The sequence below is a fragment of the Vidua macroura genome, chromosome 4 (assembly GCF_024509145.1).
Source record: "Vidua macroura isolate BioBank_ID:100142 chromosome 4, ASM2450914v1, whole genome shotgun sequence".
Taxonomy (NCBI): domain Eukaryota; kingdom Metazoa; phylum Chordata; class Aves; order Passeriformes; family Viduidae; genus Vidua; species Vidua macroura.
This window is the reverse complement of record NC_071574.1, coordinates 37,179,509-37,191,824: the sequence shown is the minus strand read 5'-3', so window position 1 is coordinate 37,191,824 and position 12,316 is coordinate 37,179,509. Positions and strand designations below refer to the sequence as shown.

Below are 12,316 nucleotides of genomic sequence, written 5' to 3'. Positions count from 1 at the left end.
TCATTTTCACAGAAACCAGAATCACAAAACTAGAGCTGCACACAAAGCCACTGCAGATAATGACATAGAGGTGTGTTGGTATCTCCAATATAAAGGTTGATTTTCCATGGTAGGTTACACTGAAACTGATAGGTATTGAACTTTGAGTTTAAATACAGGGCTTATATGAATCAGATACTGGATTTGCAGCCCCAAATTCATCACAAAATCAGAAACACTTCACATGCTTTAGTATGTAAAATTATGTACATAATTAAAATGTACTCTTATTGTATCCACAGCATTCTAAGGCAAACTGAGTAGAAGCTTATTATTTTCCTCTCTTTTATAGAGCTTGTTAAGGGACAATGTATTTATTTTTCATTTGTTAGAGCACCTACGAACTTCAGATTCAGTCCCCTTTCAGTTCACCAGTACACCAACATTCTGCCATGTGTGTTTACAATATAAATCAAAGCTGTTACTTTTGCTGAAATGGAGTTCCACTAAATCAGACATTTTTCTTCTACATGTTGGTTCACCATTTTTAAATACAAACACTCTCTATAAATTACATGAATAAAGAAATCTTGCAACTGTGTACCTATATTTAAATCTACATTTCCTTCTGTCACAGGTAACTTCTAATATTCATGTGGTTTTTTCTATATTAAATCTGTCCATAATCAAATATTGCACTTTCATGTTTCATAACATTTCCTTACCTCCCTCATAATACCAAGCCTTTAGTCTGCATTATATTGATATTTAAAGATGTGTAGCTGTCCTTTTACTTTTATAACATCTAAATGTCATAATTTATATTGAATATTATGCATGAACTATCTAAATATTTTGGTTTTGATCATAAAAGCCAAAGGAGTGCATATGAATAAAATGATGGCATACAAGTTATTCTGCAGATGAAGCAGCCAAATCTAGCTGTTCAGTAAAACATTTTCATCACTTGTTATCAAAAGTTTTATTCAGTGCATTTCAGTATTTATAATAGCATTATTAAAAAGAAGGAAAAATGCTGGAGCCTTTTTTTTAAAAGTCTTTTTATACAGCTTTCAAATTTCTTCTTTTTCTTGTTTACTGCTTCTAATAGGAACTGCCTTTTCATAACTTCCAAGATGTTTGTAAAAAGGAGCAGCAGGATTAATAGAAAACTTTAGAGAAAAGTGTTTGCTATTTAATCACTACTTTTAAAATACCATTGTTATTGAAATACCTCATTTTCACTTTTGACTATCTACACATGATGCTTAGCTTGCTAACAAAACTTTTCCCTTATAATATGAAATTATGGAACAAGAATAGCATACACATATCACTTTAATAACATATAACTGATTTCACAAAATAATACCATTTGTCAGCTTTATGGCATCTCCAGCTTCATGAAGAAATTATACAATAAGGAAAAAGAATATGAATTTATCACTAATCACTATACTGCCTCAACACAGCAGCAAACTTTGCTTGCAATGATTCTATGAGTTTTGACAACAACTGAACACACAAACTTAATTTTTTGCCTAATCTGGCTTCAATATCTTTTATGCTGCTTTACTCCTATCTGTCTCAGAAAGGTAACTAAAGGGTAAAAGAATCTGCCACTTCTTAAAACCAGGTTATTTTATGAACTGTTTTTCAGTTCATAAAAACTGTGAAACATTTTCTTAACATAAAATAATCCAACTCTATTATGTGTGGCCACCTCATAGAAGAGAAAAAAAGAGCACAAGAGAACACAAGTTAAGTAAAGTCTAGAGGATCACAAATGCAAGAATTAAACTGACTTCAGGTGTACCAAAATGATTCATCTGACCTCAGTGTTACTGAATTCAGAGTAGAGACTGCAGCAGATTTTTCTTGTGTTCTCTTCTTAAAATATACAGTACCAAATATGCTCAAAACTGGCAACCATTCACATTTCTGAACTTTATTTTAATAAAACCAATAAACAGAAGTAAATAATTTTATTGGTACCACGCATCTATGTCCAATTTCACTTAAGTCAGCTCTGTAGATTTCTTTCAGTTTTTCCAACTTATATTAAACACTCTGGTTAAACATTCCTATGCTATATGAACCACTTCTTCCAGCTGAAAACTGTTCTAATGAAAAGTCAGATAGCTTTATATAACTGGAAATGAAGAAGGCTATGGAGATTTTTATAGTGTTATAGCAATAATATTACTTTCAGCAATCAGCAGAAATTAAGTTAGAGCATGCAAGAAAGAGCAAGAGCCTGTTTAGTGGCATTAATTCTTTTTCTAATAACCTGGAAGTAGATAAGCTTTACAAAACACTAGCATATTTTAAAATGCATCAACAATAGCAATTATGTTCTTCATTTAAAAAATGCTACAATATTACCATATTGAGCAAGCATGGTCTCTACAGTTGCTATTTCTGCCAAAAAAAAAAAAAAAAGGCAAAAAAAAAAAAAAAAAAAAAAAAAAACAAACCAGCTTTCCTACTTGTCAGATACCTTATAAAACCAACTTACAGACTTCACTGTGAGTTGTTTACTACTAGGAAATTGTTAGCCTGCAGAAACAGCCTGTTTTCCAGGTCTGATTTCAAAAACTTTCATCTGTGGTCTAGATTTCATAATCATAGACTAGTCAGAACTGTACTCACTTTACAATTTCACTTAAATTGCATTACAGATCGAGAGGCAGTTCATCAAAGGACATATTACAAGTAAACCAGCAAATATGAGAGGGCAAGATAGATGTGTGCAGCATTTATCTTTCTAAACCCTGAAATATCAAGTTAAAAAAAAATCTTACAAAAATGGTTCTGCTACTGCAGCGCTCTACTAATATTTCTCTCACTCACCCAAGGGCTTAAAACAGGCCAGAAATTTGGTTCTCTAAGTTCCTAGCTGAGACAAAGTTTTTAAGTAAAACATTAGCAAATGTTACAATTCTCTCTTTTGCTATCAGGCTATTCAGAACAAAGCTAACATACACACCAGCAACTGATGTTTCAATAAACAGAAAATCTACGCTGCAAAACACCAAAGTCAACGGTCTTCATGCTTAAATGGCTAAGGGATGAACGGAAATTGGAAAAAAAAAAAAAAACAAACTATTTCCTAGTTCCATATTCTTATCATGGAAGAATTTTATCTAAAGAACTGTTAAAATTCATTTAAGGAACTTGAGGCATTAATTTTTTGCACTGCATTCAAGAAGTAATGGCAGCGTAAGATATTAAGTGATTGAAGTTTTCTTAATTTTACTATATATAAATGATGTCAATTTTGATCAACTATTCCAAAGCGTTTTTTCCACATTCCATTCAAAAGAGCCTCATTTCTCTGTATGACTATTTTGTACTAGTATGTGAATCTGCCTAGCTCAATAATATTTCATGATCAAAAGCTAATGATTTGCATCCAAAATGGTCGAAGTTGATTTTCAGAGTAAAAGAGAATTGTAAGGAAAAGATGACGAAATACTAAAATCTGCAGTATTTCAGTAATATTCAACATACAACATTAATAAAGCCTAATCAACAGCTGACAGTCTCTCTTCCCTTTGACATGAATTTCAGTATTCATGCCAAGTCAAACAAAAGCATCTTATAAATGTTTATTCCTGCTAACAATCAAAGGGAGTACTTCAAGGCTGTTTTTCCATCTCTTTAGTTTCTCTCTGGACCACACTGCACTATAAATTTCAAGTAAAAACAACACCATCTGGGCCTTACCTCTGTCACTGAAGTCATCGACCAGAATGATCTCTGCGATCAGGCTGTCTGGAGTGCGGTTGATGATGCTGTGGATCGTGCGCAGGAGCGAAGTCCAGCCCTCGTTATGAAACGGGATGATGATGCTCGTGTTTGGTAGTGCTTCCAAGTACACCTTGTGCTTACAGCTGCAGAGGCAAGAAAATAATTGTATAAGCATGCTGAAAATCTGAGTTGGCGTATTCTGTCATCCATTTAGGCCATTCAACCAACATGGTTTCCGGCATAAAACTCAACAGTGCAATCAAGCAGTACTTTCATGTGAAAATAGCTGGATTGTTTAAAACACATTGCTACAGCAGTGAATAAATAGGAACAATGACAAAATTTAAGTGGAATGAGTGGAAAAAAACTAACTGGCCAGAATTATTTTTCCTTCACTGGAAACTTTTTCCTGCAGTATGACAGATGACATATCTTCTATGACATCATTTCCAAAAACCAAATCCTGTTATCAAAAAGAATTCCGAAGCATAATATGAAGCTTATCTGAAATGATTGCTTGGTCTACAAAGAGATAAACTCTAGAAAACAATTCAGTATTGTCCTGATATGTGCTTACAATATGAAAAACAACATCCACACATACAATTCCAACTTCACATCTACAAGATCCAAAATGACTGCTCCTATTAAGTATAGAGATAAAACAGCACACAATTCTGGAAGTGCAGACTTGTAAACAAGGAAATGTAAACAAGCTTTCATCTTTGAAGGGAAAGCACTGTATGTTCAACATCTTAATTGCACAGCAGCTATGGAATATCAGTGCTTAACCTGACTGTTTTCAATATTGAGTTGTTTACACATTTCAGAAAGAAAAAAACACTCAAAAATAAATAATGGCCATGCAAATCAGTGTCTCCTAATATCCAAAAATATTTTATGACAAATGTTTACATTACTGCAACTGATAGGACTGCATCTTTCATATTTTGTTGAAAAAAAGAAGAAAGGGACACATTCCTCTGTTGTTAACAAAGCCTGGCATTTTCACCTCTGGGGACAAAGTAACTGAACGATTTCTCATTCCTCAAAAGAAAGTCACATCCTGATAAAGGTATCCCTGGAGCAGAAACCTGTCAGCTTTGCAATAAACAAACAAAATTAAAAGTTTAGCCCTGCAAAGTCTAGGTTTAAAAAAAAAAAGTATAGATATCTTTGCTCCTTTTCAGAAAGCATAACTATGGATATCAAAAAATGTTATATAGTTTTGATTTACATATATTTGCAGCTTAGTTTGCATTTCCTCTTTATAAATGTCACTTAGAAATCAGTATTTACCAATACATTATACAGCTACCACACTGATGAAATGTTCCAAAGAAATAATAAAAACGCATAGCTACTATAGTTGTATTTGCAAAACATTAACTGTTATGTAGCTATAAATAAACTAACTAGGTTTTAGATACTTTACTGAAAAATAAGATTTACATTTGTAGTTCAGACTTTTCTTCCTAAAACACAGTGAGAATTAATTTAATGAAAAGCCATTTTCTGAAATAAGCACTGTGGAAACATTTTAGTAAGCAGATTACTGGTAAAACATACATGCACACTGGAAAATGGACAGATGCTTTGCAATAATGCAAATTTCTGGAGAAAGCAGTGCTCATTATCTAGTGACAGAAAAGTCTAAGTATGTATATTTAAATATTTTGTGAGAAAAAGAAAATCCACTGCGGTGAAAGAATTTAGTAGAATTTTTTTTCTTATTTGTAGGAACAAGTACAACAAATGAAGCCCATTATTAATACATAGCTGTTTCAGATGGCAAGAAAGCCACCTATCAAAACCAACACCTATCGTTGCCAGCAGTTTGTCAACAGTGATGCTTCCTGGACTAGAACAAATGCAACTATCAGACATACACGGAATTCTCATGCTATTTTTGAAAGCAAAATTTTTTCCTTCAGCATTTTTGACTCCCAGTAAATAGGACTTCAAAATCGGTAAGTTTCCACTTCCATAAAACCCCAAGCCAAAAAAAAAAAAAAAAAAACCAAGCAAAAGAACATCACATATGTAAGACTAACAACTTCTAAAGAGTAAGAGGAAAAAAATACCCAAAACACCCAAACACATCAGAGTGCCATTTATTTTTTAAAAAGTCACCCCTCCAGCATCTTGTTATCCAGTATATTGTTAGATACCTTTTGAAAGCAGTTGTACTGAAATTTGCATGGTTAATATTGTAACCTTAGGTGTGTAAGGATGGTGTAGGTAATTGGATTTGGATATTCTCATTGACAGTTTCAGAGTAATTGCATTATGCCGAAGTGTTGAGAAGGAGAAGCAACATTGATGGATTTAGTCTACAACTATTCTATTCTTCCTGCTGAATATATTGATCTAAAACAGAGCCACATTTAGAATCTGAGAAAAGCACCTAACACTTTCTTAACATTTCTCCATTATTCAACTTTGATCTTTAATCCTCATTTACATTTGCTTTTGATTGCCATTGCAAAGTTGTATGGCAAAGGCTATACGTGAATTGATTTCTAGAAAAAGCCACAAACCACCAAAATATCATTTTTGTGCTTTTATTAAACCCCCCCCCAAAAAAAAACCAAAAAAAACAAAACAAAACAAAAAAAACAAAAAAACAAAACAAAAACAACAAAAACAACAACAACAACAACAACAAAAAAAAAACCCACAAAACCAAAACAAAACCAACAAAAACTGGCCAGATTTCAAATTCATAGAAATGAAACCTTAAACTTCACCATTTTCTGCTAGGTTTCATAGCAGTGTTTCACTTGCCTTTCTTCAGCAAGGGGAATTCTGCCCATTTTTAGCCCCTTGTTCTCTTGATATGAGACTCTAACAGCAACAGAAGATCACTGTTTCACAAAGCGTAACATGAAATCCATTTTATTTGGAGTTCTATTCAACACTGTCCGTAGCAGAGGGCAGTGCTCTGTGCTCTGATGGGCTGCAGGACAGACCTGATGAACAGCTGTAATGCTCCGGAAAGGCCCACGAACTGCAACAAAGATGCAGTTAGACCTCCACAGCTCAGACACTGGATGTACCATGAGAATAAAGCTATGTATTTTCATGAGAATAAACATATATAATGCATGCACCATTTGCTCCAAGTCCATGATTGTGCTTCCTGAGTTTTAGAAGTGATGCCAAATACCCTGGCTGCAAAAAAGACTACTTAGAAGCTACAGACATTGCTTCTTGTTTTAACAGGGAAATTCTTGAGCCTCCAAAGAAATAGGAAATTGCAATTCAAGATTCTTTCGTATTTCCTCAGGAATGCAATCTTACCAAAATTTATTAAAATAAAACATAAAGCAAGGTTTGCTGAAGAAAGGAATAATGCTATGTATAAAAGATTACTAGAATCTCACACATATTAGGTAAAACTGTGTAAATTATGGTAAGATGAAACTGAACTGACTACCTACAGAAATATTTCTGTACTACTTCTGAGCAAAATAATATCTTTCCCAGAGCCTAAAAAATTTGGTGGAAAATTTTGTCAAACTTGTATCAATTTAGCAAATTACAGTACTTGCACACATGAACTCCAATTGTTATCCTCCACATAAAGTCATTGCAAATGACTTGCACCCTAGGCGAATGTAGGCTTTATGTGGACAGTATCATTCAGGTAGTTTGAATGGCAGAATGAAGTGTCCAAAAAGCACAATGACTTTCATTGAAGCTTGAAAGACTAGAAAATCTATAAAGGTCTGGAAATAAATCCTAAAGTCAATACTCAAAAAAGGTTAGCAGATTTAAGATGGACAGATAGGCAGGTCAGCCAGTTTCAGTGACGTAAGCGTTTGCTCCAAGATGTAACTCAGCGTAGAAAAGATTGCAATGTAGGCGATGTCAATCAACATTACTTTAAGCTCTCCTCTTAATTATGAAATCATAGCTGAACTGATAAAGGCAAATGTATTAGTGTAGGGCTTCAGTGTCATATCATATTCTGATTAAGGAATTAAAAAAGAAAAAAAATCAGTGGGGAATTGAAAAATGGATACAAATACTAGGTGTATCAAAATAATTTTAATAGGAACTTATTATTTGCTATTATTTTTTAGCTTGTTTCTATCATAACTAGACTTTTGCCTTAGTGGCATTTTAAACTGGATTAACTTTTAAAATAACATATGAAGACTGCACTAACAAGACTGACTTAAATAGCAAATGAAGATGAAGACAGGTTATTTGACTCTGTTAAATCATTCTACATATATATTATAAAATGGCTTGTTTGAATGAGATCTATATTAGTATAAACATACAAAGTTTTGGAAGAAAAACTTGCCATGATATTTTATAATTTTGGGATTGAGGGCAGAAAACTAAATCAGTCTACCTGAAATTAGTATACTGAACTGATTTTTCACTTTGGCTTTGATCACTATAATTTCCATGAAAGTGTTTTCTGTAATCAGCCCTGGCTACATATGTATGCTCATCATTCCCATACTGATAAGAAGATAAATACTTAAGGATGCTAAGAACACATTATTTGACTAGTCTTCTACTGTTTTCATTATATTTTTCCTCACTTTTATCCTTACCTCAATACTTGTGTTTCTTCAGATAACCAAATAGCTCAGTTCAGCAATATTTTTAATGTTTAGTGTTTAAGGCACCACTCATTCACTTTGCTCAGAAACCTCACACTATATCTTCCTCAGCTTACCTTGTTCAGCTACAGGACTAATGCAGTCTCCTCATTAGTGGCTGCTAAGTGATCATTCACAGAACTGGAGGCTTAAGTGCTCAAGGTTTGATGCTGTCTTCCACAAATTACTCCAAGAAATCCTGATCAGCTTAGCTCACACTTATGCTTGTATCTCTAGGCGTGTGCCATGCTACACCATCAGCACCCAGTGCAGTGTAGCAGTAAACATCTGCACATCCTTTGGCTCATCCTAACTGAATAGACCCAGGCCTCCAGACTTCTCCAGAGGATGAATTTGGGATTGTTCCTACCTCTACAGACTGCCAGACTAGGCTGGTGAATTTAAACAGCTTGCCCATTTCACAGCCAAGACTGGAATCTAGCAACGTATGGGCATGTTAACTCTCTTGTCCTTTCACCACACAGTCTCATCATATGCAAGTAACTTGCCAGCTCTTCTCTTAAGAGCTGTAAAAGGCAGTGGCCTCCAGTGTTTAGTACTGTGCTGCCTGTACTACTGATCATCTTATGGACTCCCTTACCAATACTTTCCTTATTGAGGACTGGGAATCCATTTTATTGCCGAGTTCCACAGTGACACATTTGACCACACAAAACAGCAAGTTAACTATTAAACCAAAATAATTTGCTTCTGCAGGCTGGTCCTGTCATACAGGCAAATTGGGAAGAGGATGCCCACTGTGGTCTCTAGGTGAACTCTTTTTTAATTTAAATAAAGTGTATAGTTTAAATTTGTATATTTTTACACAATGCTCTCATCCTAGACACTTAGAAATGCAAAACTCTTCAGAAAAAGTTGAGTCAAGTAACTACTCACCTTTTGGTTATACTTTTCCAAACAAATAAATGGCTGGCACCAAAAGGCATTATTTTAAGCTCTTTTGAAAGCTAGGTCATTTATTTCTAGAGGGCAGTATCCAAATGCCTGAATCAACAATTTGGGAGGGGATAAGAGGATGAAGAAGCAACAGTATCTATTTAGGACTCACGGCAGGAATACTATTCAAGGGGGTAAAGAACCTGACGATTGAAACTAGAAAAGGGCTGCTACTCAGCAGAAGCCTTTTCTGCATAATCTTAACAGAATACTACAGACTGGCCTTAGTAATGTACAACAGAAGTTTTTCTAAAGATGCCTCTTTTATTGTCTTTAAACATAACATATTTTAGCGCAGCACACTAGCACTTATTCATGGGACAATGCTGAATAATAGGTTCAGTACCCAAGGCTGAAAAATGGAAAATTTCTTAGCATAAATAATACATTTCTTCAAGCTTTTTTACTGAAGTCTTAAGTCTCAGAATAACTTCTCTGTTATGCCTGAAATGTCTTGGTAGATACTTAGCAAGAAAATTACCATGATAAGCAAAAGTCATCCTGCTAGTTAAGTAGCCCACACCTGTATTTTCTTACTGAAGTTATGACATTACCATTCAGAGCAACGGGAGTTTAGAAGAGGACATGCAAGGGGCATTATGCATTGCCACTGCACAAATACTCAGAATTATTAAATAATACTAGCAATGTAGACTTTGCCAAAAATATTTTATAAATGCCAACACCTGTGTAAAAATAAAAACTGGCATCAAATGATGAATATGCTGATAAGTTAGATACAATGTCATTTTCAAGATTATAATGAATCAAAAGTTATGAACCTTGAATTATGCTCTCAAATATTGCTATCCTCGATCAGTTTAGTCTCTCTTTCCATGGTATTTCAGAACTTAGTATCTGGTATTTCCTATCAAAGAATAGCCCTACATCGTTAAATTAGTCCCTCAGAGACTTCTGGATGAGATTTTTACAAACAGAGGCCCGACCTACCAGTCCACAAGCTGCTTCCACACTGTGGAGTTGTACTTACTGCTTTGAAAATCAATCTCTGTCTGAAGAATCTCATTCCTCTCTCCCTTTTATTAGAAACATAATTAACACTAATCATATGTATGATTCAATTTTGTAATTCATTAGTGTTTTAGAAACCCAATTACTATTAAAAAAGAAAAGGTAGAATTTATTTGAAAATAATTTCTACAGTAAAAAAAAAATAAAAATACACATTTAAATACACACTGTGAAAATAAAGATTACTTTCCCTGCCATCAACTCACACAAATTAGAAACTTGACAAAACTTGACAAATTAGAACTTTTCACCAGCTTTGCATGCTGTTCCTACAGTTTGATTTTGGAGCTGGGCCCTTGCCTCCAGGAGTTCAAGGCTTATTCATAGAAACATCACACAGACACACTCTTTAACTCACTTTAAACACTCAATATTGACTTGATTTTTCCTTTGAGATACAGAATTCTTCTGCGGGGTTGAAACAATAATCAAAAGCAAGTTTCTGAGCAAAACAATTTTAGAGTTGGTTTCAAAGTTGCAGGGAGACTTTTAGAAGGTTAAGAAAATAGCAAGAGGTTTCTCTATTTCTGAAATATTAACCTGCCTGAGGAAGAAAAAAAACTGTCCCAGAAACACCATGAAGCTATCTGCAGTAGGCACCTTTAAAATACAACCTGAAAGGATGACTATTCATAAAAACAGTAGTGAAAAGGAGTTAAAATTACACTTCTTTCTTATTCACTACTAAGAATCCTAAGAGTTATGATTTCATTTCGTAGGTCTGCCTACTCTACTGGACACAAATAACAGCATTTTTTACTTCAAGGAGTAAGAAGAGTTCTGTTGGATTCCCTGATAACTTTATATTTGGGGGGCGGGGGGGAGAAAAATGTCCTTATCACATGAGCTTAAGAAAAGATGCAGAACTTCCAAATCATCCCTTCTTTACAGCTTCACATTTAACAGAAACATGCAGAAATATCCTGCCTCTGTAGCAGACAAAATGAAAGAATATAGACCTTCTAAAATGATGAGAAAGGAGAGCAGTGCTGGCACCATTCCAGCCACTTGACAGCAAAAGCTGATTCATAAAGGCAGCAATTTGCTTGACCCTGTAGACATATCACAATGTTTTATGCACACTAAGGGATGCCACTAGCAGTGCTGTGGTCAGTTACGAAGCTCTGTGCCTTCCAAACACATCAACAACCTTGAAAATTGCCCTGATAGATAATAGCATAGGAGAAGTTAAGTGTCTCACAGACATCCCTTTGCTGGATTTAGGAAACAGGTCAGAAGCCTACTACAACACTTTCTGGATCATAAAAGTAGCCTACCTCTAATTTTCTCCTCTTATAGGAAGTGCCAGACAAAGTTAGAGCAAAACAGAAAGAGATTTTCAACCTTTTTTCCCCACACTGGCTTTGTCAGCTCTCGCTCTCTTAACTAAGCTGCTTTTTCAGATTTGACCTTTTCTTTGCCTTTATTAAAAGAAACTAGAGCACCCACTGGGCCCCCAGGTACTGACAAGACCTCTATAAAGCCACCAGAACAAAACATTTCCCAGTGAAAATTTACATAGTAATTGTCCTAGCATGTCAAAGTATTCAATTTACAGCAACAAGCTTCAGTCACACCATGTTTCTGTTCCAATCTAGTCTTGTCAGCTGAGCCTGATTAAGTAGTGATAACTAGTAATTTCTCCTGCTATTTGACAAGGCTGTAAAATTAGCTTGGGTGTGAGTTGATGGCAGGGAAAGTAATCTTTATTTTCACAGTGACTCACAGCTGGGAAGCAAGCAGGCATTACTGGGTATGGGCTTCAATAAATGTCACAACACTATTATTACTAGAACAAATAAACGTTCTCCAAAACATTAGTAGGACTTTCATGAAAAAGAAGAAAAATTGTATAGTAGAAATTGTTTGTGAAATTGCTACTAAATGCATTATCAGCATGTCTTGGGAATTAAGGAGGCAAAGTCCTGTGCTCTATGTAGACTTCCCTCAGCATGGAATTCATCAGAAATGAT

The 12,316-nt window shown here is 34.7% G+C and overlaps 1 protein-coding gene across 1 annotated transcript in view; it reads right to left on the bottom strand.

The window, feature by feature from the left end:
* Positions 1-12,316, bottom strand: part of GALNTL6 (polypeptide N-acetylgalactosaminyltransferase like 6) — a 433,763-nt gene that overhangs the window by 229,931 nt on the left and 191,516 nt on the right. The window contains exon 4 of the mRNA XM_053976466.1: positions 3,709-3,875. Within this exon, the coding sequence (XP_053832441.1) occupies positions 3,709-3,875 (167 nt within the window). The remainder of the gene's footprint in view (positions 1-3,708; positions 3,876-12,316) is intronic.